The following is a 27,697-nucleotide window of genomic DNA, read 5'->3' on the forward strand; positions in this document are numbered from 1 at the left end:
CGTGCCACTTGTTGTTTCAAAATAAGGGGAGTTATTTCGAAATAGCTCCCTAGTGTAGACCAGGGCTCAATCTCAGTGGTTGCTGCCCTACTGAAACAAAAGGGGCATTTCCCATCTCTTCCCTGAGCTGTTGTTTCAGGCTCTCTGCAGTCTCAGGAAAACACATGTCTCATCACCACATAAAGTGATTTTTCCCCCCAGAGCAGTCATGGCTAGAAACATATATGCATATTTTAATTAAAGCTAAATTTTGTGCGGGAATGTAACAGCCCAACAAAGAAAGTGCAAAAGGGTGTGACTCTTTGGCTGGTTCCAGCTAGGCTGTAGAATAAAGAGGCAATTGAGGGATTTTTAGGATGGACTGATTTTTTTAACTCCATGTGGGAGATCTCCTCTGGGTCAGTGGTTCTCAAACTTTTTGGCCCGTGGCCCACCTGGCCCAAAGCAAACCTTTGCGTGGAAAGTTGCTAATGGAAACTCGCTGTTAATTACACAATTACGCCCGAGCCATTTTGCTAGTGCTGCAGGGAGAATGGTTTAATTTAAATTATTAAAACAGATTAAGCGGGTTAAATTTCTCATGTTAATTTATAAACTTAATTTTAAATAAAGTATAATATTAATTTACGTCCAACACTAGAGGTTTCAATGTTTTTTTTATTTATGGCAGGGGTGGGGAACATTTATTGGGTCGGAGACCACAGACCCACAGAAAAATCAGTTGGTGGCCACACAAGTGAGAAGCAAACAACTCCTCCAAAACTTCCCAGCCTTAACTAATGTGGCCCCCAACTGAGACACCTCACTCCTCTGGCACTTCAGCCCCACAAGGCAAGGGGGAGGGGCAGGGAGGACTGAGGTTCAGGGCTTCCCATAGGCCAGATTTACTCTTCTAAGGTTCCGATGTTAGTGGATTTTGTAGACCCCCGTTGGCTTTGGGGTGGGTACAAAAACTAGGGGTTCAGTGTGCAGAACAGGCTGCCAGCGAGTGGTATCGGGATGGGGGTGCAGGATCTGGGTGGGAGATGGGCTGTGAGAGTATGTCTACACTACCCTCCTAGTCCGAACTACCGTTATTCCTCATTCCACAAGGAGTAATGGTAGTTCGGACTAGGAAGCCTAGTCCGAACTACCTAGTCTGTGCCGCGTGTAGCCGCGCGGCACAGAGTCCGCACTAGCGGACATTTAAAAATGGCGGTGCCCGGCTTATGCAAATGAAGCCCGGGAAATTCAAATCCCGGGCTTCATTTGCAAGTGCGGTATGCCTACATTACCAGCCTAGTTCGAACTAGGGTGGTAGTGTAGACATACCCTAAGAGGGGATGAGGGTGGGTGGGAGGTAGGGTGCAGAAACAGGCTGGGAGTAGGGTGTCTGGCCAGGAGGGGAGGGGGCAAGAGTGAGGGAAGGTGCAGGAGCAAGGTGTGGGTAGGGTGTCTGCCCAGGAGGGAAGATTCAGGAGCAGGCAGGGGGTAAGGGTGTTTGGGCAGGAAGAAGGGTGCAGGAGTTGGGATGTCTGGCCATAGGAAAGGGTGGAGGAGTGAGCTTGGGGTTTCGGGGGTGTGTGTGAGAGGGGTGGGGGTGCAGGCTCAGGGCATGAGGGAAAGGGGGGAACTTACTTGCCTTCACTCCTCTCACCATTTGTAGGCATCGTGTCCCAGCCATGGCCTTCTGCTGCTCCCATTGGCTGGAATCAGGCCAATGGGAGCAGTGGGGAAAGCCTCCAAGCAGCGCATCCATGTGTTGTTGTTCCCGCAGCTGGCGGGGGGTGGGGCGGGAGGAGCCACAGTTCGGGGATCTGCTTCTGGCTCCATTTCTTCCCTGCGAGATGGATCTGGCAGGGAGGCTCGGGACTTTATCCCCCTCCCCCGGGAAGTCAGCTCTGGCGATCCAACCTCACAGTGGGGAGAGGGGAGTGTGAGGCTGCAGCGTGCGCATGGGTTCCCTGCTGTGGGGAGAGGGAGGAAGGAAGGGAGGGCTTAGCTCGAGCCACGGACCACTTAGAAGGCGGCAGTGAACCACTAGCGGTCCGTGGACTCTAGTTGAAGAACCACTGCTCAAGGCAAAGGAAGGAAACATAGGCCATGGGACTGAAGCATGCTTTGCGTGAGTCATGGCAGCATCTTAATTCTTTTGAAATTGGATCAGGCTCTAATGATGATCAGACCCTGGTTCGGCAGCAGAGGCTATGTGGACCTGCAGGGCTGGGAATCATCGTGGCAGACTGCAGTGTCCTTTGGTGACTTCCAGTCCTTTGTTGGAAGCCTGTGCGTACACATGCATCCCTGCGATGACCCAGTTCCTCCCTATTCCTTGTCATCCCACCCTTCCCTTCAGAGGGCCCTGAGGAAGAACAGGCCTCTCGAGGAGATAAATATAGCCCGTAAACAAGAAAACAGGATGCATCCGCTGGTGATTTAAAAACAAACTTCAGGGCCGACGATCATCAGCCCGCCGGTTAGCTGGAGAACCGGATTCTCCTGCAAACATGCCTTGTGAACAGTTGAACGTGCACGGTTTGCAGCTCCGAGAACCACTGCTGGAGCGCAGGCACCTGTCGGTCAGTTTAACCCTTTGAAACAACTTCCTGGTGCTGTGGGGTCCAGATCTTACCTAGGATTACTGCAGGGGAATGAAAACAAAGGGAAACCCGGTCGATCGCAAAGCACTCGGCAGTCCCCATCGCACAGATGGGAAACTGAGGCACAGAGAGGCCTGAAGCCAGGTCTGCCGCTGGGGGTAAAGGGGGCAACTGCTGGTGATTCAAAAGGGCTTGGGACTAGTGGCAGTGATGGCAGCTGAAGCCCTTTTGAATTGCTGCTGAAGTCCCGCTCCATGGGGTGCTGAGGGGTGCTCGGGAGAGGCACGTCGTGCTCCAGGTGACACTGAGGCGCCCCCGAGGAGAGGTGAACCCAAGCTCCTCCCCTTTTGCCTGAGGCCCCGCCTCTTTCAGGAGTACGGCTTCCACCCCATCTTGCCCAGGGGCCTGGCGAGGCCCCTGCCTGTGACTTGCTTATGGTCTCACCGGGAGTCTGAGGTGAAGCAGGAAATTGAACTTGGGGCTCACAAATCTTACACTTGTGGGGGCCTCACCCCACTATCCTCCTCCTTCACAGATGCCCCCAGAATCTCTTCATGGGCCGGGGTGTGTGTGTGTGTGGGGGGGGGGGGGCCAAGTTGAGTCTCCCTCCAGAACTCTGTAATGACGTGGGGTAGGAACAGCAGTGCCGGGCCTAGGGTGGCTGTCCCGCTGTAGCAGATACCGACCGAGCTCAGATTGCCTGGCTAGCAGGGCCCTTTGGGCCAGGGTGGTAGCCTGTTGATGGAGGGGACAGGGTAGCAAGCCTGCGTTGCTGCTGCTGTACCTGTTGCGTGCGTGGCTCGCTGGGGAGGGCTGCAGACTGCCAGGAAGGAGAGACGAGGCTTGGAAGGCAGCCGAGCAGCGGGTGCCTTGGATTGCCAAGAAACGAGCTGAGGAAGTGCAATCAGGGTGAGGAAACGGCCCCTGTGTGCTCCTCAGGCCGGGCCAGGAGCGGTGGTGGATGCAGCGGGCGCTTAGCAACCCAGGGTGTGGGAAGAAGCAAATACAATTCTGGGATGAGTAAACAGCGCCAGAGAAAAACGGACGCTCGCCCAGTGACAGGAAAGAACGAGGCCAGGCTTGGAACGTGCACTCTGGAACAGGTGCCGGCTGCTGGAGCCCACCTGGGAGGCATGTTTGCCCCTCGCGTAGATTTGCTCTGCACAGAAGCCAGTGATGTTCTCCATCCCTCCCCCTCATGTGGAGGCTAGATGGGCAGGGCTGAACTGGACAGGCTGGGAAGCCTGTGGCTGAGGCATGGACGGTGGGTCCAGGCATGTTATACCTTCCCAGAAGCAGGAATGGCCTGTGCAGAAAGGTGTGTGAGGCCAACCCTCTGCCTTAGCCCAGTTTGGGAACCCGGCTCTGCTGTCTTCCCTAGGCATCCTCAGTTCCCTTGTCGCAATTCAGGGCCCTGCCCCGCGGCACGAGAGAAAGTCTGCTCCTGCTCCATGTCCCCGCACAGAGCTGGGTGCTTGCCAGCCCATAGAGACAGGCCCCCTTCCCGGGGGGCACTGCCTGCCACGTTTATTGCCACGCAGCTTGTAATGGCTCTGGCAATCGGCCCTCGGAGAGCAGGGCCTGGGGGTGAAGTACCTGGCAAAGCTGGACGTATGGTAACTTGCCTAGAGCGGCCTGAAGGGCTGGAGACACCGGGGAGAGCTGGGCCTGGATCAGAAAGAGACGCATGCTAAACACACTTCCTGTGTTTCCTGTTTAGTGACAGCGGACGCCCGTTCTTCCTATACCTCGCCCTGGCCCATGTGCACGTGCCCTTGGTCGTCGCTCAGCCTCCCTCCGGTTCCTCGTTCCCTGGGCCCTACCGAGCCAGCTTGAGGGAGATGGATGCCCTGGTGGGACAGATAAAGGACAAAGCTGCCAGCTGTGGGGCGGAAAACACATTCCTTTGGTTCACAGGTGAAGCACTAAGAGCCGCTGCAGTGATAACAGATCATCTCGATACCTGATATTTACTTACTGCTGGGCGGGCTGGCGAGGCAAGGGGCTCAGGGAAAGGGGTGAAGGGCAGCCACGTGCAGATGGGAAGCTGTTTTAGGGAGGGCCTTAGCACCCGGTTAAGAGCCAAAGTGTGGCTCCTGAGGGAGGAAGGACGCTTGTTCCTGGGTTCTGCCCGAGGGGGTGGATTCCATCCTCCATGAACTCTGCTCCTTTGTATTTGTCTGTGTGCTGAACAGTATGAAAGCCACAGGCCACGCTCTGCTCTCAGCCATTCTGGAGTGAAGCGGGAGCTGCTGCACTTCCCCAGTGCAGGATCTTTACGGAGCTGGTGTCTTCTGTTCCTATTTTCCTGTCTCATGTTTCCCTGCAATGTGCCCTTCCCCGACCGTTCTTAGAGCGAGGAGAACCAGCACGGGACAGGCCTATGTACGCCAAGATATTTGGGGGAGGGCAACAGGGGGAGAATAAGCCCCTCCCAGCCAAGTTTCAGGGAGTTGGGGAGCAAGAGGAGCTGCAGGCACAGGAGGGACAGAGGAGATTTGGTCAGTTGTGTGCCCCGACAATACTCAGAGCTGGTGCTGAGAATGCTGATTGGTGTCTGGCCTCAGGTGGGACCCCCAGACATGACGAAGAGTGACATGGTTTCTCAGAGGAACTGGCTCTCAGGGTCACCGTGAAACTTGGGGGACTCCTCTCCCCCTTGTAATTGGGGGGCTGTGGGGAACGGAGACCAGGATCCCCAGAGATTTTCCCTGGGCTGTCCTGTTGGGTTGTAAACAGGAGTGGCTTGAGGCCGGCTGCGGCATGTCATCATCGGGTGCCCCAGGCCAGCGGCGCCCTACGCGACCGCTTAGTCTGCCGAGGCTCACGGGCTGCCCCTGGTTGTAAATGCCTGGCTAGGTCAGACTCGCCCGCCTTGTGGTGTTGCCAGGAGGCAGGACTCCTCCAGGTGCTTTGTAGGCAAAGTTTGGGCCTCACAGGGCTGTGCTGCTCTGTCAGACTCGGCGCCGGTCCCTTCCCTCAGGCAGCTTGTTTTCCAACCCGTCTTCCCCCGCCCCAGGCGGCCCCGCTTCAGGCAGATGGATGAACCTGGACATCCGTGTCTACCAATTAAACCTCAAATCCCCATTAATTAAAAAGTCCAAATCCGCTCTTGCTGAGATGCCTTCCTAACGAGGAGTTCTTGCTTCATTACCCTTCCGAGGACAGGAACAGCTCCACGGCTCATTAATGCTGAAGCCAATTGCTATTGTCTCCCCCCACTTCCCCGTCTTAGACTCAGTCCCCTGAGTGGAAGTTCAGCCCCCTGGAGAAAATATGGCCTTGTTATTTGGCAATAAACTCCATGGTGGTCAGCAGTATAGCGAGTCCTCAGTCAAGCGCCTGCTGAGGTAAAAGGCCATCAAGGTGCTGGAGAGGAGGGGAGCAGGACATTGCTTGCCGGGGAGCAAAGACCTGACGCAGCAGCTCCCCGCTTCCCCCCAAACATCAAGGGGCTCTGTCTGGAGCACCCTTGATTGCCACCGGCCACCAGACAATCTGCTTTGTGGAAGCTAGTGAGACTGGGCCTTCCTCACTCAGTTTCCCAGATCGAAATCAGAGTCACTCTTCGGTTTGACGCAGCTGATCTGAGTTTACGCCTGTGGGCTGGAGACTGGCGTTTCTCCCGTGGCCTCCGCAGTCCGACGCATTCACTCTGTGTCAGTCCAACTTGCCTGTCTCTGGCTGTTTCTCACGCATGGTGTTTATCTCCCCTCCAGGAGACAACGGCCCGTGGGCTCAGAAGTGCGAGCTTGCAGGGAGCGTGGGCCCCTTCTCCGGGGCCTGGCAAAGGCAACGAGGTAACTTGCGAGGCTGCTGGCAATGCTGTTCGTGTCTCGGTGGCTGTCACAGGCCACCTGTTGGGAATGGGGAGCGACCTCTTCCTGGAAGGCCCTTGTTCAGATCTGGCCACCAAGCAGAAGGGAGAGAGAAGATATGTCCCTGCCTCTGGCAGAATTCACTCCCATCTGCCTGGCTACAGCGAGGCCCTTGCCAGCGTGGTTCACTTGCAGAGCTCCAATCGCCTTGCCTGCAGAATAGATCAGCTAGTACTAAGTGGCAAGTGTTTCCCCAAAACATCCCGAGGCATCAAGCCGAATGAAGGCAAACTTGGGCCCTGGGCACATGCCCAGGGAGCCTCCTGGCCCCTCCACCATGCCATGGCTCGACTCCTTCTTACCCAGGTAACAGCCTTCAGATGGCTGGATACGTTCACACCTCTTGGAGCTGTTGGTTTAAGCTGCCTGCAGACTCAGGCAGGCAGTGTTCCTGCGTGACTCACATTTTAAGCTTTTCTTTTATTGCACAACATCATTTTTTAACTGAGCCCCTTGGTCTGGGCCTATGGTGTCATCTACTCTAGTGTCTAGGGCAGTGTTTCTTAAACTTTTTAAGAGGGAGGAACACCAAACAATAATTTTTTTTATGAGGAACACTGAGAACTTTTTGTTGAGCAAAAAAAAAAAAAAACGGCCGGGGAAAGTTATTGAGAAAAAAAAAACAAAACATTGGGGTTATTGAGAGGGAGGGAAAAAAAGTCTCCCGTCCCTTTAAGGGTAGCCATTTTGAACTCTGTTGTTCTCCGTGGCACACCGCCGACTGCCTTGCAGCACACCGGTGTGCCATGGAACACAGTTTAAGAAACACTGGTCTAGAGAGAGAAAAAACTATTGTCTGTGGCCCTGATGGAGAAGGATGCTGGGAGATGCATATAAAAGGTCTTCAAGTCCACCCAGCTCTTGAGAGGACCCACACCGAGACTTATGCTCTCTACTGAGAATTATTCTAGAGCTTGGATGTTGTCCCGGAAATGCTGAGCTCTCTCTGACTTCTGTAGGAGTTAAAGGGTGTTCCAGGTTTTTGGAAATCAGGCCTATAAAAGTGTATATCATTCTAAGCCCTCCAGTCTAACTGTATGGAGGTTTTAAGTGTTGCTGTCCCCAAGGGAGCCATCTGTGTGGTGGGTTTGATTATTTATATGGAAGCAGCCAAAAGTCTCCAGCGTGACTCAGGCTTTTCCTGCGTCTGCGTCCCATGTTATACACTATCAATATGTGTCAGCTTACATTTCCCCATTTGCTCCAGGACGGAAGGGGAGGGGGCAGTAAGTGAGACAGCATCTCTTTCCTCCTCTGTTTCCTGACACCTACCAAATATAGTAGAGGCCTGGAAGGAAACTGACGTAGGATTCTGAGAAAAGGCTGCTTGAGGGGCTGACCTGTGCCTTGCCTCTTTTTGCAATACTTTCTTGGTTATTTTGTATCGCTGCTTTTTTCTCCAGAATCAGCAAATCCGGGTTGTAGGCTCTCTTCTGACCTAATGAAAAAAATACATCGTTAGCCATATCCCCGCACACTTGTGCACAGCCAAGTGTCTGCTAATGACTGGCAGCCTAGCCCTGACTAGCAGCTTTACAATAACAAACCAGGACTAGCCATCCACTGCTCACTGACAACCATACCCACCAGTGGATAAATACCACAGAAAGGGGAGCAATTCCCTAAGGATAGCAAAACACCTGGCAGCAGCCGAGATTTTAAAAATCCCTCTGGGTATGTCTACACTACAGCGCTAATTCGAACTAACTTAGTTCGAATTAGTTAATTCAAACTAAGCTAATTCGAACTAACGCATCCAGACTAAAAAACTAGTTCGAATTAGCATTTTGCTAATTCAAACTAGCATGTCCACATTAAGTGGACCCTGAACCGGGGTTAAGGATGGCCGGAAGCAGTGCCGGCAGGGCATCAGATGAGGACTTAGAGCGTGGAGCTGCTGCCTCAGGCTAGCCGAGGGCTGTGCTTAAAGGGACCCGACCCCCACCCCGGACAGACAGTTCTCAGGGGTGCCCCGCTTGCAAAGCAGTCCTGTCTTGGAGTGCCCTGAGTGCCCACACTGGGCACATCACAGCACTCGGCCATCAGACCGGCTGCACTTGCCGCAGGCTGCCATCTGGGGAGAGGGGGCAATTGGGGGGCTGCAGGAGAGCTTCCACCCCCAGAAGCCCGCAGAGCCAGCCCAGTCCTCCCCATCGGGGGCTCGTACCCCATTCCTCCCTCACCTCCTTCCACTTACCCTTCCCTAGCCCCCCTTCCTGATGTACAAAATAAAGAAAACGTGTGGTCAAAAATGGAATCTCTCTTTATTGAACAAAACTGGGGGAGACTGGGAAAAGGAGGTGGGAGAGGGGAAGAGAGAGGGTGGGAGAGGGGAGGGCAACTAAAATGATCAGAGGTTTGGAACAGGTCCCATATGAAGAGAGGATAAAGAGACTGGGACTTTTCAGTTTAGCAAAGAGGAGACTGAGGGGGGATAGGATAGAGGTCTCTAAAAGCATGAGTGGGGTGGAGAGGGTGCATACAGAAAAGTTCTTCATTAGTTCCCATAATAGAAGGACTAGAGGACACCAAAGGAAAGGAATGGGTAGCAGGCTTCAAACTAATAACAGAAAGTTGTTCTTGACAAAGCAGAGAGTCAACATGTGGAACTCCTTGCTGCAGGAGGCTGTGAAGGCTAGAACTAGAATAGAGATTAAAGAGAAGTGAGATAAAGTGATGGAGGTTGGGTCCATGGAGTGGTATTAGCCAGGGGGTAGGAATGGTGTCCCTGGCCAAAGTTTGTGGAAGGCTGGAGAGGGATGGCACGAGACAAATGGCTTGGTCACTGTCTTCGGTCCATCCCCTTCAGGGTCCCTAGGGTTGGCCGCTGTCGGCAGACAGGCTACTGGGCTAGATGGACTTTGGTCTGACCCAGTACGGCCATTCTAAGCTCAGAGCTCAGGGTTGGGGGTCTCAGTGGACCACCTTGATTTTCATGCACACCTGCTCCTGGGTGGCCAGGCTGGCAGCTCTCCTGCCCTAGACAGCCACTTTCCTGTGCCTAGTGCGGAGGTTCTGGACGAGGTCCACGATGTCCGCACTAGACCAGGCGGGTGCCCGCCTCTTGCGGTCCCGGGCAAGCTCCCGGGAGCCGCCAGCCTGGTCCCAGGAAGAGGTCGAGGGCTGGGGGGCATCGGGTGGCTGGCTCAAGCCGTGCCAGGTGCAGGGTCTGCTAGCTGGGTGCTGGCAGGCTTGCACCTGGCACGGGCATCGTAGCCAGCCCGTGCCCCTTTAAGGGGTCCGGGGCCGGGAGGGGGGCATAGAGTTTCCCTGGTGTTGGCCAGAGTGGCCACCAGGGAAAGCTGGGGAGGGCTAGCCTCCCACTAGTTCGAATTAAGGGGCTACACAGCCCTTAATTCGATCTAGTAAGTTCGAACTAGGCTTAGTCCTCGTAGAATGAGGTTTACCTAGTTCAAACTAAGCGCTCCGCTAGTTCGAATTAAGTTCGAACTAGTGGAGCGCTAGTGTAGCACCTATCAAAGTTAACTCGAACTAACGTCCGTTAGTTCGAATTAACTTTGTAGTGTAGACATACCCTCTGGGTTCCATATTAAACTGGAATATTTATAGAGATTTCCAAGTAAAAAAAATGCCTGTGTGACTCTAATATCTTTGTTTATTCTATAGCATCTCAGTCCTTTACGTGCTTGTCTCTGTTCTGTTGCCCGAGATCTCTTTTATAAATTTATGGATATAGTTTGCCTATTCTGATATTCCCAGAGTATAAGATCTATCTGTTCTAAACTCTCGCTCATAAATGCAGAATCCGAACACCTGCAGTGTAAAATCAATAGCAATTGTGAAGTCCCTGCTGGATTTTATGGCGTCTCTGATATTTCTCCTTTTTGGAGAATCAAACCTTTATTTGGGTAGGGTGTTCATGTGTATGTGTGGGTAGAAGTTTAGGGGAGCAAGGGAGGTGTCATTCAATGTTCCCTATATTTTTTTCCATCTGTATGTGAAATAAATGTTATGTGCACTGAGGCATGGGCAGATGTGCACCACCAGCAGAAAGTCACACTGCCAGCTGTGGGCGCTCTGCTAATCAGCTGGGCGGCATTTGACTCTCTCCTGGGAGGTCGCCCAAGCACTCAGCTTACGGGGAACACTGTTGTTAGTGTTCTGAGTGCCATTTTCATATGATACGGATTTTCATATGGGTTGGGTGAGGCCAAAAATTAGCTGGCAAGTTTACAAAAGGACATTGGTTATTAGTAAAAGCACTCTGCAAGCAAGCTGCCTTTCCCTTAGTGCCTGATCCAAATCCCAGGAGTTGGTGAAGGGCAGCGGTTCCCAGCTTTTTCCAGATGGGGACCCATTTTGACAATTCAGGAAGACTTGGTGACCCAGGGCAGTTCAAAAAATGTGTGAATGGCTCCTTAAGAGCCACCTGGGGAGACACCTGGTGACCCTTTTGAAATGTAATGGCAACCCATATTTGGCCTAGGGTTTCGGATGAGCTTTAGATTAGGCTCTTACTGAGAGAAAATAGCAATACTGAGGTCCTGCCTTTCCCACCTTCTCCATGAGTAGCATACAGCAGAATAAAAGCTTCCTCTCTCCTCTGCAGCAGCCCCCCAACCCATGGGGGAAACTGTCATCCCATCTCTGGCTGGGGGGGTCCTTAGCTGAACCTCTGGAAGGGCTGGCATGGCAGTGGAATACCCTGATGTGTCTGTAGCGATGCACCTGCCATGTAAGGTGTCGTTGGAGGTGCGTTGAATTTGCTGTGGAAGGAATTAGTAGACTCATCACCACCCTTCCAAGACATACGAGGATGGGTTCCCCTGTTTTGTGCCTAGTCACTGGAAACGCCTTCGCTTTCGGCTTGTCATTGAGCTGGATTTGTTATTACTTGCAAGGGAATGTTCCGTCCTGCCTGGTGTCCAGCTTCTGTAGAAAGCCTTGGCCTTTGAAATGTGATGTCATTGCACAATTGTGCAACCGGTATTAGTGAGAAAAATCCATGTGGCTTTGTGTTTTGTTTTGCTTCGCCTGTCGAAAGGGCCGCTGTGATTTCCTGTTTAAACTTAAAGGCAGCACAGTATGTGGAATAGACAGCAAGCTAGTGGCTATTCCTTTGACTCTTTCTGTGGGCTATGACTCGTTACGGGTTTGTATACAAATCCCTTGACTAATTGTGTGTCGGTTAATTGAGCTGTAACTTGGTACAAGGGAAATGTAATTTAAAAAGCACAGGGGCCTCTTTTTATTTGGATCACTAGCAGACTTACCCGGCGTTGTTCAGGCCTCTTCTCCTCCCCCACAGACTACCCCCCTCCAGCCTGCCTGGGACCTGTTCATTCATCTCCTCCCAGTACACCCCGCCTCCCCATCCACCCAGGGCCTGTGCTTTCACACGTACCCCAGGCCACCCCCCAACACACCCAAGGGCCTGTTCTCTTCCCCCCCCCACAATTCCAGCAATGCACCTGGGGGGGAAGAGGTTTGTGGCAGGGGGGGTATTTATTGGTTTGCTGGCAGGCAAGATGGCGGAATCCCAGCCCTGCTAGCCGCTGCCTTGGTGGTGCAGCTTCCCCCAATGGACATGCTGCAGGATAGCTCTCCCCTGCGGGCTCGCTGCCCCTGGTGCCCACTCCCATCCACGTCCCTCCGAACAGCAGCCCCTCCCTGTGCATGTTGTGGGAAACTGTCCCTTTCCTGGGGCTTCCGGATGTCCTGGCACAACCAAACCCTGACCTTGCTTTCAGTCAGGAGAAGATGAAGCTGCATAGCAAATTGGGTAGCCCTAGCTCTTACTGTTTAGGAAGAGTTCTTGAACAGATAGATAGATAGATGGGGGTGAGGATAGATAGATGGATAGAGGGGGTGTGGGGACAGATAGATAGATGGATAGATAGATGGGGGTGAAGATAGATAGATAGATAGAGGGAGAGTGTGGGGATAGATGGATAGATAGAGGGGGGTGAGGATAGATAGATGGATAGAGGGGGTGTGTGGGGATAGATAGATAGGTAGGTAGATAGATAGATAGATAGATAGATAGATAGATAGATAGGTGCATACGGATGGATGGATAGATAGATACCTAGATGTGTATGGATGGATAGATAGTTAGGCAGGTAGATAAAAGTGTGGGGAACTGGGGATAGGTAGGTAGCTAGATAGATGTGCAGGGATGGATGGATGGATAGATAGATGTCTGGGGATGGATAGATAGGTAGGTAGGTAGAGGGATGGATGGATGGAGGGTCAAATTAAAAATCTGGTATAGAGACTTTTTTAAGCCATAGATTACATACCACAGTTAGTTCTGCAATTTCATATTTGAGTTCCTGCAGAACTCTTGGGTGATACCCCATGGTCCTGGGGACTTATTTAGGTTATGTTTAACCACTGGACTATATTTCCTCCCTTGGCAGAGCTAGACCCAGGTTTGTTGGAAGATGACTTAGTGGGTAATTAAGAGCCGGAGAAATGATGATGCAGATTTAGTTTGGAAGGTGCAGGCCTGGCAGGTTTGTGTTTGTATGCTGCTTCAGCAATCCAGAAGGAGAAGCTTTCGTGTAGCGGAGTTGTTTGCAGTTGGTACTGTATGAACACACGCATGTACACACCCCGCTGTAGCCAGCCCCTGAGGCCTGCACATAGAAACAAAACAGAGTCAGTAGTTACCACAAGCTAAACGTTTCCTCTGTGTGTTAGGTTCTCACACAACATCAAAGGCTTGTGGAAATAATGTTACACCAGCTACATGAAACCAGCACTGCAGTTTTTCCATTGCTCATCAAAAGGGATAAGAAGTAAAGGTACTACTGGGAGCTTTGGTCTGGAAGGGACCTCCATTCTCCAGCCAAAAATCATTGTTAAAAAGGGCAAAAGTTGGAAATCCAGTTCAACTTTTTCCTCCTCTGAAAAAAGAACTCTGTAGCATTAAAACCCCCACATGTTGGAAAGACTCAAAATACACAAGGGGTTAAGCCATGCATGGGTCTGGTGTTGGTCCCGGGTGAATTTCATCCCTAAAGAAACTGGAGGGATGGGAGGAAGCTACTCTTTTAATTCACTTTGCTGTAGGGATTTTTTTTTTCCTGATATGGCTTCAGTTTTCTGGTGCAATTCTCTTTTGCAATAATTGCTGAATAATTCCTTCTCTTTGTATGAGGAGAGGTTTTGGTTAACAAAAAGCTCCTGTGAAGGACGGTCTCTGTGAGAAGACCTGTCTGTCTTCCAGGTGGGAGTGCAGCCAAGCAAACGACCTGGGAAGGGGGACATCGCATTCCAGCGCTGGCTTATTGGCCTGGCAGGATCCCTGCAAATGTGACAAGTGCGGCACTGTTGAGGTAGGAGGACAAAACTGTTGCGTTTCTTGGCACCTGGGGACTGTTTGTTTTGTCATTAGTGCACACCAAGATTTGTGGGCTCTGGCAGGGACTAAAATTGCATCAGAGACAATGGAGTGTCTCCTGCTTGTTCCAGAACTGCATGTCGCCCTGGGGCGCAGCTAACTTAGCTGGGGAAGGCATGTGTTGCCAGGCGAGTTAAAAGGTCACTGCGTAGCTCTACAAGTGATCCCTTCAGCTTTGCAAACAAGGGGATTGTCTTAAAGTAACCGGCAGTGACCCTTGTTTGTTATCTCCAGCCTGGGGTAAAACTGTGTGCCGGATAGCCTGCTCCTAAGCCTCCTGCACTTTAATGCTTCAGCAAAGAAGTACTTGAAGGCGTTCTCTGTGTGGATTTATGTTGGCTGTTAAGTAGGGTTGCCAGATACTTTCATAAAAAATACCGAACATAGCAGGAGGGAAAAATTGGTTGAGCAAAAAACGGGACCAAACTTGTTGAGCAAAAAAAAAAAAAAAAAGTCACTGTGCCTTTAAATCCCCCCACTACCACTGGACAAGTCAGGGGAAGAATGTCTCCACCAGCCTTCTGTCCGAGAAAAACAGAAAATATCGGACAATTTACATGTCTGGTATTTTCTGTTTTTTTTTTTACTGGACAGAGGCCGTAAATACCGGACTGTCCGGGCGAAAACCAGACACTTGGCAACCCTACTGTTGAGAGCCCTCAGAACCCAGGTGGAGAAATCTCTTATCACTGTCGTGCGAATGAAAAGACAACAGCTTTCTCTTTCCCCCAAGAAGGCGGCTTAGGAACATGAAGGAGGGAAGCTGGGGCAAAGAGTCGGGTGTTACACCAGGAGGCAGGGAGGTGAGACGCTGCTTGAATTTCTTCCAGCAGCGAATTTCATAAGCATGGTCTGTCTGCTGTGCAAGTTCTTCGCCCATGGTCCCATGCCCCTCCTGGGGCACTGCATGGCAGGGAGTGATGTGGGTGGCCTAGCAGGGGATGCTCTCTTCTCCAGGCCAGTTGCACTTGAGCACACTGGAGAGGGCAGCGGCGGATATAGGGCAGGGCGAGCGAGGCGGCTGCCCCAGACCCCGTGCTTCAATAGGCCCCGTGCATGCACCCCGTGCACGCAACTTCCGGTTGGCTGCTGCCAAGGCGCATGCACAAAATTGTGCCTCCCCGGGCCCCGCGTTGCAGCTTTGAGCCCCGCAAAATTATCATCCGCCCCTGGGAGACGGAGAGGGTCTCTCCGGCACCCAGGAGTCCAGGTGGAGATTTGAGAATAGTGGTGGTCGCTGGATTACTCACGTGTCCTGGGGAGACCTTTGTCAAGAAGCCGGCTGCTGACCCCAGCCACCTCTCTGGCTTACAGGGGAGTTGAACCACAAGACCCCCTGGAACAGTGTGTTTGTTTTCCTTGGGTGAGCTCTGATGCTCTAAGCACAGGACTGGACGCTTGTGAGAGGAGGCCTGGATCTCACATCGTCCTTCTCCCAAGCTCAGAATGTGCTCTCAGGGCATGACATGAGCTAAGAACCGACAGGCCACCGAGGCTAGTTAGGGGCCCCCTCCTCCATCTCCGTGGGCCGCAAGAGCGTCATAACCAGGGTGGTTTTGCTCACAGCGCTGGTGGACCTAGAATTCACAGGCGGCGCCCATGGAACCGCGGAAGCGCTGGGATTGGGTGCAGAGGGAGCACCCGGCTCTCTCTGTCAATGCTGTGAGCAATCAGCACGCACCTCGCATCACGTGTGTGTCCCTTCAGAAATACCAGTAGGAGAAAAACGATGCGGATGGAAACCAGCAGAGTCTGGCAGCCCTGCACGTGGGCAAAGGTAAACAAAACGTCTCACAGAGAGCCCCGATGCGCTTTACCCACTGGGAAGCGAAGCACAGTCTCTCTGCTTGGTGCTGACAGATGAGCCATTGCTTAGTGGCGCAAAGGGCGGTAGAAGGAATCCAGGATCCCTGCCCGACATGCCGGGCGGATTGTTCCTGCCGAACCTCAGGCTGGGCTGGCTCAAACCTCCATGCACGTGGAGCCAAGGACTGCGTCTTGTGCGTATCATGCAGCATTGGTGGAATCCAAGTCTTTGTGCTTTTCTCAGGCCTTAGTTGGAGTGTTGTGGCCAGTTCTGGGCACCACATTTCAAGAAAGAGGTGGAGAAATTGGAGAAGGAAGGCTGAAAGAACTGGGCTTGTTTAGTTTGGAAAGGAGAAGACTGAGAGGGGACACGATAGCGGTTTTCAAGTATCTAAAAGGGTGTCACGAGGAGGGAGAAAAATTGTTTTCTTGGCCTCTGAGGATAGGACAAGAAGCAATGGGCTTAAACTGCAGCAAGGGAGGTTTAGGTTGGACATTAGGAAAAACTTCCTAACTGCCAGGATGGTTAAACACTGGAATAAGTTGCCTAGGGAGGTTGTGGAATCTCCGTCTCTGGAGATATTGAAGAGCAGGTTAGACAGACATCTATCAGGGATGGTCTAGACAGTAGTGGGTCCTGCCATGAGGGTAGGGGACTGGATTCAATGACCTCTCAAGGCCCTTTCCAGTTCTCCTGTGCTATGGTTCTTGTGGAGGGCCAGCACCAGTGAGCCCTGCCAGGACAGCCTGGGGCAAAACTTCCTCAGAATTAATCCCCCGCTGCAGAGAAGAAAGGGATTGTGATTGTACCCAAAAGCCCTGCTCTAGCTGATCAGAGCAACAGGCAGTCACAGGAAGGTGGAGGAGGGGAGCGGGAAGGACTGGACGCTGCAGGGAAGGGTGTAAAACTCCCACCCCAGCAAACAGGCGTGCAGTTACCGAATGCATTGCAGCACAGAGCGGGGAATGGAGAGACTGGGGGCTCCCTGCTGCTTTGACTTCTACCAGCGCCAGCCCTGCAGGTTGGACACTGCGACCTCTCTGAAGCTGCCAGAGTTTCAGGGTGCCCTGTCGAGGCTGGATTGGGGCTGAAGGGTGCTTGCCGGCCCTCAGAAATACCCAGCTCCAGAGTGACGTATTTAAAGATGACGCTTTCCAATCCCGCACGGTCCCCAGGCAATCCAGCTGTGTGCACTGTCCTGTGAAACCCACTCACAAGGCTGGGGGGTGCAAACCACCGTCCGTGCAGCTCTTCTACTCAGGTCCCTGGGGTCACTTTGCACCCACAGCTAGGGGTTCTCAGTCACGGGACTGACATGAGCCCAGACCCAGTGCTTGTAGCCTGGCCTGCCTCCAGTTGCCTCCTGTGCACTGCCAGGAAGTCGATCTTGTACAAGGAAACTGAAAGACGACAGACTCTGGGGAGGTTTAAATAACACCAAGTGTGTGACGCAGACCAACAAAAGGCAGGAAATTGCTTGTGAAGGGCTGACAGCCTGGCCGCTTCAAGGAATTCCCCTCAACAGGCCACATCCGGTGGTGATGTAATTCAGCAGCTCCACAAATGGGCCTCAGTGAGTGTCAGTCACACCAGGACTGTTGCAGGAAGAGCAGGAGTATATACGAGGGTGTTCAACAAGGCGGAGCCCTGGGCTACGTCTAGACTGGCATGATTTTCCGGAAATGCTTTTAACGGAAAAGTTTTCCGTTAAAAGCATTTTCGGAACAGAGCGTCTAGATTGGCATGGATGCTTTTCTAGATTGGCAAGGACTTTTGCCTGAACAGGAGCAGCATAGTATTTCCACAAGAACACTTGACAATCTTACATGAGATCGTCAGTGCTTTTGCGGAAATTCAAGCAGCTAGTGTAGACAGCTGGCAAGTTTTTCCAGAAAAGCGGCTGTTTTTCCGGAAAAACTGGCCAGTCTAGACACAGCCCTGGGGTTTTGTAGTCTAACAGATTGGGCCCAGGGCGGTGTTATCCTGAGGCTGTGGGGGTTTATACCTGACTTTCATGCCAGTTATGGGAGCACCACCGGGAGCCTTGAGGACTGTAGGTATAGCAGAGATGACAGCTGTGCCTGCTTCACCGGGACAGATTTTCTCTAGGGGTCTAAGTTCCCCCTAAACCATGTGGCCGTGCAGGTTCCCATGAAACCCCACGCAGGGGCTGAGGGCTGCAGAGATCTCTTCCTGAGCCTTGAAGCTGCTGGAGCCAGCGTGAAGAACCCCTCCCTGCCAGCCCCAGCCGGGAGCTGCCCAGGTAAAGCCCAACCCCCTTCCTCAGCTCTGAGCACCCTCCTGCACCCCAAAGCTCATATCCCCAGCTCAGAGCCTGTACCTCCTCCTGCACACCAACCTCTTTCACTGAACCCCTCCCCAAACCTGGAGCCCTTCTCTGGCACGCCAAACCCCTCATCCCCACCCCAGCGCCTGCACCCCCAGCCGGAGCCCTTGCACCCCAACTCTCTGCCCCAGCCCCGAGCCCCCTCCCACACTCAGCATTCCTGGGCCTCACTCCCGTCACAGGGATTTTGCTGTGTGCACCAATATCACCAAAGTCACCTCCCCTTTGATGCACATAGGAACATTCATCCCCGGAAGTGCTGGGAGGGAGGAGGAGCTAAGTGCAGGGTCCCCAGTATGCGAGAGACAAGAGCGAATGGGGGTGTGTGCAGGCTGCAGGTAGAACCCCCTGGGCCGCACGTTGCCCACCACTGGTCTAGGTGCTTCTGGGGTTCTCATCCCTGCGGCCACCGAGCACCTGGCAATCACTCCTGGACGTTATCCCTGTGAGGAAGGGCAGGGCTGTTCTTCCCATTGTACTGAGGGGAAACTGAGGCCCAGAGAGACTAAGTGACATGCCCAGAGTCACACAGGAAGCTTGTGACTGAGCCAGGAATGTGAATCGTTGTCTCCTGAGTCTCAGCCCAGGCAGCTGGAAAGCCCCCGGCAGGTGCAAAGCTGTTGGGTCTCGAACTTTTACTCTCCCCTCCTGGCAGCAGGGGGGCCTGTGAGGGACTGTGGCAGCCAGGGTGGGAATTGCCAGCCCTTGCAGCCACTCTGACCTGAGTTGCCGGCTGAAGCAGGCACTGCTGTGGTCTCTGCCGCATTCAGTCCTCAGGGCTCCCAGCGCTGCACCTTTTACCGGCATCATCCCATGGCTCCCTGGGCCCACCCCCCATTGGTGCCAGAATGAATTCTCCTGCCATGGGCCTTGTGCTGAGACAGGGTCCTTCCCATCTCCTGTGCCTGTTGCCCCTCCTGGCCCTGGAGAGCATAGATGCTGCCTGAAATTAACACCCTGGAGGAAGGGAGGGTGCAGGGCTGTCCCGAGGGGGTGTGGGCCAGGGGTAACTCCGCCGGGGCTCAGAGCAGTCCCCCTTCTGCAGGCCCCACCTTCGTTCCATTCCTGCCCTGTCCCTGCTCCACCCCTTTCCTGACCCAGGGGATTACTGGGGGCCGGGTGTGGGGCGGCAGCAGGGCTCACCCCCTCAGCACTCCCCACAGTGGTGAGAGCGGAGCGGCCTGGCAGCAAGCTCCGCCCCGCCCCGCCCCGCCCCGCCCCGCCCCGCCCCGCCCCGCCCCGCCCCGCCAGAGTAGACGGTTGGGCGGCGAGGGCTCCCGCCATATGGGCGAATGCGGGAGCGACGGTGACCCCTGCTGCTTCGTGATGCCAGAGTGAGGTGGCCACTATGGGGCCCCAAAGCATGGGACTTGCGGTGGTCACCCCGAACCGTCCTATGGGCGGGACGTCTCTGGGAGGATGCAACACCCCACGCCCAGGAAACGCAAGCGGCTGGCTCCCTTGTGAAAGTGGCACAGCTGTGTAGTAGCCTGGCTGCACTCCAGCTTCTCTGGCTCTGGCATGCTAGTGCCACCGGCATGACGCGGGCTTGGGAAGGACTCTGCCTGCTTTGGAAGGACACCGCAGCTGGGAGGAGAGGGAACATCCCCGTGGAGTTGGGAGCGGTGGATCTGAATGCTGGAGGAAGGTGTACGGGGTGCAATGCCCAGCCCTAATTGAAGCAGGCAGGCCAATGGCTTTCTTCCCCTAGGGGAAGAAGCCAAGCAGCCAAGTCTCCCAGGGTGTGTCTAGACTGCATCCCTCTGTTGGCAGAGGGATGCAGATTAGGCAGGTTGACATTGCAAATGAGGCAGGGATTTAAATATCGCACGCCTAATTTGCATAAAAATGGCCACCACGTTTTGCCGATGCAGCACTTTGTCGGCAAAAAGCGGCAGTCTAGAGGAGGGTCTGTCGAGAAAGAAAGCCTTTTTCGACAAATCCTGTAAACCTCCTTGCAGGAGGCATAAGGGATCTGTCAAAAAAGTGATCATGTAACCACTGGAAAATTTCAATGGTTACACATGGGGGGCAGGTGGCTGCCGTTTGCCATCCCACACTGCTGCCTCTGTATCAAAGGCAGCAGCATGGTGGGGGGAGGAGGAGAGGCAGCTCTCTGGGAGCTGATGCACGCAGGGAACTAGCCTTTTAAATCACCTGTCCACAAATACCGGCTTCCACCTGCCCTCCCCCATGCTGCTGTCTCTGTATCAGAGGCAGCAACCCTGGGTCAGGAGGAGAGAGGGGGCAAAGCCAGCTCCCTGCATGTACCAGGAGGCTGCGTGTAACCATGAACGTTAACCGACGAGCCCGGGCTCCTCAGTTAACCGGGTGCACGGTTACACTTTCACATCCCTCTGTGTTCTGCGCGGCGGTCCTGGAGTGAGCCAGTCGGTCAGTGGGCAGCAGGGCTGAGCCATGGAAAGCGAGTCAGAACTGAACAGCAAAATGCTGATGCACTCTGCATTCTCTTTCACACACGCTGCCCTCCCGTGTGCCAGTGTGAATGCGAATGTGCAGCAGCTAGCATGCTTCCACTGAAAGCTGCCATGTCTAATTGCTTAATGATATTTAGTGGCAGAGGCCTTTACCATTCTCCTCACGAGTCAAAAGTAGGGCCCGAAGTAGGTCACTGGGATGAATAAGGAGCAAATTGTGCCATCCTTTACCACACACTCTTGGCAAAGTTCTGCAGATTGAGCAAAGCTCAACACTCAGATTATCAGAGGCTTTACATGGCTTGAGGTGAACTGAAAGAGAGCGGCTTTCACTGATGTCCTCCAGGATCCTTGTCAGTTACTTGCCGTTCTGCTTCTTTGATTTTTTTTTTTTTTAAATATTCATCTTGGTTCGTGCCTGCAATGAACTGGAAGGAACACCTGGAGGAACTTCCAGTGTTGTTCAAATAGACATGGACCCTAAGCAGAGAGTTGGAATGTCTGTATTTACCCACAGGTCTCCTTAGATTACAGTGTTTGCTATGTAGCCAAAGCATCTTCCCCTTTCAGAACTGACACATTTTCCCAGCTTTCCTCCTGAGAGTCATTCTTCTTGCATCACACTGGCCTCCGCACAGCTCTTGGAAATTGCGTCTGTGCATTGCTCAGGGGCATAGACACATTCACCTAGAGAGGTTTGGACGCAATTGTGGTAAATGGTCGGGAACAGCTGCACTGATTCATAGCAGAGGAAGTGGGTTTTGTGTTTGAATGTCGCTGTCCCAGAAAGGAAGTGCCATCCTCTATTTATTGCAGCCACCTTGAAAATACGAAAGGTAACACAGGAGCTGAAGTGCAAAATTGTTAATCTTTGAGCTGAGCCTCAGCAGGACTGTTGCAATGTATTTGTGCCGGTTGACCTGGCCTGGGACTGAGTTTTGTCAGCAGTCTTAGAAGTCTCTGGATCCAGTTTGTGTCTTCCCAGCTCAGCCGTCAGTGAACTTTGAATCCTGAGATACCAGCTAAGAAAGAGCTCTTGTGTTAGAGCCGAAGACCTGGAACGTTGACAGGAAAGATGAATTGTCATCAAAGCGTCTGTTACAGCATGAAACCTCCTGACATCTGTGATCTGCACTTCATATCTGCAGGGGATTCTGGAACGTAATACCCCCGGAGAACTCTGAAATCTTCCTGATCAAACGCCAGTCACAGGGGAGACTGCCCACAGAGGGGATGGGGAAAGAGACTAGAGTCAGAGTGTCACATGCAGCCTAGAGCCTACAAAGAAGGGCGTTACAGACTCAAAGCTTGGCTCTCGTTCAAGACTCCCAAAACAGGGTGAGCCTGAGCCGTGTTCTGGAATAACCCCAAGCGTCCGTGGCCAATCTAGACGCACTTTTCCACAAAAAAGCCCTGATCGCCATTTTCATGATCGGGGCTTTTTTGCGGAAAACAGTACTGTGCTGTTTACACTGGCCCTCTTGCGCAAATGATTAGCGCAAGAGGGCTTTTGCCCGAACGGGAGCAGCACAGTATTTCCGCAAGAACACTGACAATCTTACATGAGATCGTCAGTGTTCTTGCGGAAATTCAAGTGGCCAGTGTAGAGAGCTGGCAAGTTTTTCCACAAAAGCAGATGATTTTGCGGAAAAATGTCCCAGTCTAGACACAGCTGATTTGTTTAATTTGGAAAGGAGAAGACTGAGAGGGGACTTTCAAAGTACCTAAAAAGGATGTTACAAAGAGGAGGGAGAAAAAATATTCTGCTTCATCTATGAGGATAGGACAAGAAGTAATGGGCTTAAATTGCAGCAAGGGAGGTTTAGATTGGATGTTAGGAAAAAATTCCCAACTATCAGGGTGGTTAAACACAGGAATTAATTGCCTAGGGAAGTGTGGAGTCTCCATCACTGGAGATATTTAAGAGCAGGTTGGATACTCATCTATCAGGGATGGTCTGTGGAGTTTGGTCCTGCTGTGAGCGCTGGGGACTGGACTTGACCTCTCGAGGTCCCTTCCAGTTCTAGTATTTTTAGAATCTATGATTCTGAAGCCAGACCCTGAGGTGTGTGGAGCATCTGCAGCTCTTCTGGCCAGCGGGGGGAGCTGCAGGCAGGGGGCAGCCTCGGAGTTGGCTCTGTGAGGGAGCTTTAGGGCCATGTCTACACTACGGGCGCTGGAGTAGTGCAGCCAGGACCGGCCCGAGGTATTCTGGCGCCCAGGACACGGGCGCGCGGCACCGCCCCTGGGTGCATGGTGCATTCATGGGCCCTCCCACTTAGGGAGCGCAGGCCCGCCCCTGGGGCGCACTGCGCATGCGCAGCCCAGCTACAGCTGAAGGCGCACTATCGCGCGTGCCAGGCCAGGTAGAGCCCAGCGGCCGTGGGGGAAAGGGCGCTGCTGGCCGGCGCCGCAGGGATGCAGGTGGGCCAGTGCTGCGGGAGCCAGGCGTGGGGCTCCTGATGGCAGATGTAAGGGACGCCGCACGCCCCTTACAGCTGCCATCAGGCGCCCCCCAGCAGTTGGCGCCCTGGGCAGCTGCCCGGCTCGCCCATGCCTCCGTCCGGCCCTGAGTGCAACCCCACTCAGTGACAAAAGGGGGGTTTCCGTTGGTGTAGGAACGCTGCTTCCCCGAGCAACTGTCACTGAGGAAAGCTGGTCGGCGTGGGCAGGATTCCCCTGCGATGAGACCCGAGTGTTCACTGTTTGCAGCCTGATTTGTTTAATAGCCTAACCCATCAGCCGGCCTCTAGGAGAGGGTGTTAGCCAGGGCCTGCCTTTCTGCTCTCCTCGGCGTCGTTTGGCCGCTCGGTGTCTTAGCAGCCGGAGAAGTAGGAGCCTCAAGTTCTTCTGCTTCCAAGTCAACGCACCCGGGATAGTACCAGGCAGCCCAGGCCAGAGGTGCTCCCCTTGGTTTCCAGTCTTGCTGCTTGACTCTTGAGTGTTGGTTGAGTCAGGAGTTCAGGCCTGGGCCCTGTCAGACCTGGCACTTGGACTGCTGCTTGCAATGGCCCTTCTGCGGCAGCCCAGTAACAATAATCCACTCCCAGTGCCCCACGAGACAGGGAAGGTGCAGGGCCGTTTCGCCTTCCTCAGGCCCGGCGAGCTAAGACGTAGGTTCGGCGAGTTACCCGAGATCCCAGCACAAGTCTGAGCTCCTGCCAGGGGGGCTTGTGTCTTCAACAGTGGCACCTGCCCCCGCTAATGTTGGCTGCCTAAAGCAGGGGTGTGATCAAGTGGCTCAGCCCAGCCGCCTGGAAGCACCAGGGGCTGAAGGAGCACTGACAGACTCCCCCACGTGCCTGTCAGTGCTGTAGCTGGGACAGAGACCTTTGAGGAGCCCAGCAAGCAGGGAGTTACCACCCTGTTCAGGCAACTTAGGCATGTGGGAGATAAGGGCCTCTGAGAACACGGAGAGCTTCAGAGGTTGCAGTTCTAGGGCTGGGGGCAGTTATCAGTTATGTTTCCTTATTCTATCCAACGCCCTTTAACGTCTCAAGACTAAGCCCCTGAGGAGGGGGTGGTGATGGTTGCTGACTTACTCTGCCCACGATGGCATCCCCGTGCCCTGAGACTTGTAGCCTTTTTGTAACTTTTGTAGGAGCCCAGCATAAGGGGCCTTCTCAAAGCTGCTTGCTAGAGGTTTCGTAGTCCAAGGAGCACCGGCTACGGTTTTCATAGGGGCCCACGCGCCTAGCTATTCTGGAAAGTCAATGGGAGTTAAGAGTCGAGATCAGTGGTGGGCAACTTGTGGGCCATGAGGGTTGTGTGTGGCCTGCAAGACATTCTATATACTGTTGCCCATGTGCAGTGTTGCCTGATTGCTCTGGTTTCTATCCATGTTGATTTTTCCCTACCAGTATTACTAACGTGACACACATGTAAAGCAAGAGCATGTGAAGCGAGGTGCGTACTGATCGCAAACAGTATTGGCCGTGCGCTCCCTCTGCATCCTATCATAGCGCTGCTACAATTCGATCGGCACACCCCGCAAGTTCTAGGTGCACTTAGCAAAACTACCCTATCCCAGGAGACCGTCTTGGTTACAACAATCTTGCGGCCCGCTCAGGCTACGTCTACACTGCAGGGTTTTTGCGCAAGAAGTCTTTTATGGAAGAGTTCTTAAGCAAAAACTTCTTGCGCAAAAGTGCGTCCACACCTCAAAACGCATTTCCACACTGCATGGACGCTCTTGCACAAGAAAGCTCTGATGGCCATTCACCTGTGCTTTTTCTGATAGGCTTTTTTTGCACAAGATACCCCTGCGGAGCGTCCACACATGCCTTTTTGTCCAAGAGCTGTAGCGCAAAAAGGAGTTATGCCTTGTAGAAGGAGGTTTACCTACACCGCAAAAAGCCCTCTGTTCTGTCAATTGACTGTAGATTTTCTTGCGTAGAAGTGTGCCTGGGGTGTGGATGCTTCACGGGTTTTTACGCAAAAACCACCGTTTTTGCACAAAAACCTATAAGTGTAGCCGGAGATGAAGAAGGGCCACTCATGTAATCCACTCTCTAGCATCGGCTGCCCTCTTCAAAATCTCCAGCCCCATTGTTTCGTATTGAAGCAGGCTGTGAACACTGCTGAGCTCTTACCTGGCAGTTTAATCTGTGGATCTCAACATGTTTTTAAACATGAAATGTGCCCATGGTCCAGGGAGCCCTGGAGAGTGTCACTCATCCATACTGACATCCTGGTTCCTTTATAAAGGGCTGGGACTGTCCTGGGAGGACATATCTGTCCTCAGAGTCAGCATGGACCTTGTTTTGACCATCCTAGATTGCCTGGCATGCACGCTTACTGGTGGCTGTCCACGCCAGAGAATGTAGGAATCATACATGGCACTCATGGAAGTGCATAGGGATGTTAAATATGGAGTAATAGACTAATCGAATAGTGGAGGCATTTTGCATTGGCTATTTGATTAGTCGATAGGGTGCCTTTACCTTTGAAGTGTAGCAACAGCTGTTGCTACATTTCAAAGGCAAAAGCACCGCGTGGAGCCCCGGGTTAGCTGGGGACTCCCTGGCGCTGCCACTTTGAAACGCCATGGGGAGCCTGGGACCAGCTGGGGTGTCCCCAGTCTGCACACAGCGTTTCAAAGCGGCAGTGCTGCATGGAGCCCAGGGTCAGCAGGGGAGTCCCTAGCTGATCCCAGGCTCCATGTGGCGCTGCCGCTTTGAAACACCACATGCAGCCTGGGGACACCCCAGCTGGTCCCAGGCTACATGTGGTGCTGCTGCTTTGAAATAGCCCTTCCTCTTCCCCCCTTTCTTGCTGCCTCTTTCTGACAGAGGCAGCAAGATGGAGGCTGGGGGAGGGAAGCGACTAGTTGACTGTCAACTAGTCGTTCACATCCCTAGGAGTGCGTTCATATTTGTGCTTCACAACAGGGAGGTTTAGAAGAGAAGCAGAGCTACAGAGAGTGAGGGTTAGATGAGGGGGAACAGAAAGGTGGAGAGCTGGATTTGCTTCTTATCTCACTGGAGTTGTGCCTGCTTCTGACAGCGGTGAATTTAGCCTGGAAAGGTTAAATGACTTACCCAAGGCTACTCAAGAAGTCAGTAGCAGAGCCGGGAGCTCAGTGATTCCTGGTACCAGTCCCATGCTCAGTTCACCAGACCATGTTCGTGTCAATCGGCACATTAACAGTTGGCTGCGGTCCACAAACAGCAGGAAGAAACTCCTGCCCTTCCCTTTCCTGGCCTTAGGGGTCTATACAGCGCAGCTCCTGGGTGGCAGGATACTGAACTGCCTGCTTCTCTCTCGGTCAGGATCTTAATACATGGAATAACTGAGCATTAGCCCAGAGCAGTATTTTGTGGCTGAGCTGTAAACCCCTGAGAAGAGAGGATGATGGTGGAAATGCTGACGGCTTTTCGGTATAAATGCACAAAACAGCACTGCTCTCATTTTCCAGTCTGGTGTCTATGACTTCTCTGTGCAATGCATAAGTGAGACCACATTTTCCTAGGCTACAGGATCTGCCGTAAGTGGAGTGAAAAGTGACTGAGTTAGCACTTTCCCTTCAGAGGGTAACTTGGCACCTTCCAGGAGGCCTTCAGAAAGGGTTATGAGGCTCTCCTGCAGCTGCCTTGCCGGCTTCCTTGCTGATATGGACTCCGGGTATCCGAGCACCTGGAGGCCTGTAAGATTCCTCAGTGTCCGCAGTGCTTGTGAATTCCTTTCTGGAAGGAGATATTCAGCCCTGCCAGCAGGGAGGTTGGGACAGTGGTGGGCAACCTGTGATCCACCGAGGTTCTGTGGGTGGCCTACGAGACATTTTGTTTACCGTTGCCCACGCGCAGGGTTACCAGGTTCTTCAGGTTTCTGCCCATGTCTGTTTTTTCCTGCCGGTATTTCTAAATTGTCATGCCCATAAAGCAGGGGCACGTGAAGTGAGGTGCATGCTGATTGCACACAACATTGGCCGTGGAAGTCGTGTGTTCCCTCTGTCTAGTCACAGCGCTGCTACGGTTCAGTCGGCACACTGCAAATTCTAGGTACAGCAGCACTGTCAGCAAAATTACCCTATCCCGGGAGACCATCTTGTTATGAAAATCTTGCAGCCCCCTCACTAGCCTCGGTTGCCCATGGCTGATGTAGGAGTTAGGGCAATGGGCTGGCACTTGGGAGAATTAGGTTTCCAATCCCACCTGCTTATTGTGCATATTGAGGTAGCACTGAGGAGCCCCAGATGTGGACCTGAAGGCCATTGCGCTAGGTGCTGTACAGACAGAATATAAAGATACTCCCTACCACAGACACCCTTCAAGACCTTAGGTCTCCATCTGTGACAATAAGGCTTCCTACCCTCACTTGAGAGATGAGGACACATTGATCGAGGGCAGTGAGAGATGCTCAGATGCTGCAGAGGTGGGGAGCAGTGTTCCCTCTAATTTTTTCCATTCATGTGCAGAGTAAATTTTATTATGTGCGCTGAGGCATGTGGATGTGCACCACCAGTGGAAACACATGCTGTGCGCAGGTGTGAGTGCTCTGCCAATCAGCTGGGCGCCCCCTAAATCTCTCCTGGGGTCAGTCTCTCTCAGGAACACTGGTGTGGAGGCCCAATAAGTGCCTGGAGAGAAACCATGTTCCCTCACAGCTCTGGCCCTGTTCTACAAGGCTGCTGGGCAAAGCCCATTTTGACCCATTCTCTCGTATATGTAGTAGTGAAATTGTCCAACACATCCTGTCGCTGGGGGGCTCACGCTCCTGGGCTCTTTCCAGCGGCTGTGTCCTTTGGCACATTGATTTGTGTAAGACGTGCTGGCTTGTC

The 27,697-nt window shown here is 53.1% G+C and overlaps 1 protein-coding gene across 23 annotated transcripts in view; it reads left to right on the top strand.

Annotated features, from left to right (window-relative positions):
• Positions 1–27,697, top strand: part of ARSG (arylsulfatase G) — a 147,242-nt gene that overhangs the window by 52,257 nt on the left and 67,288 nt on the right. For all 23 annotated transcript variants that reach the window (XR_012896913.1, XR_012896914.1, XR_012896916.1 and 20 more), the window contains 3 exons: positions 4,300–4,496; positions 6,299–6,379; positions 13,653–13,761. Coding sequence is in view for 18 of the 23 variants with exons in the window: in XM_075903975.1 (XP_075760090.1) it covers positions 4,300–4,496; positions 6,299–6,379; positions 13,653–13,761 (387 nt within the window). In the remaining 5 variants the exon portion in view is untranslated. The remainder of the gene's footprint in view (positions 1–4,299; positions 4,497–6,298; positions 6,380–13,652; positions 13,762–27,697) is intronic.

The sequence above is a fragment of the Pelodiscus sinensis genome, chromosome 20 (genome assembly GCF_049634645.1).
Source record: "Pelodiscus sinensis isolate JC-2024 chromosome 20, ASM4963464v1, whole genome shotgun sequence".
In the NCBI taxonomy this organism is placed as follows: domain Eukaryota; kingdom Metazoa; phylum Chordata; order Testudines; family Trionychidae; genus Pelodiscus; species Pelodiscus sinensis.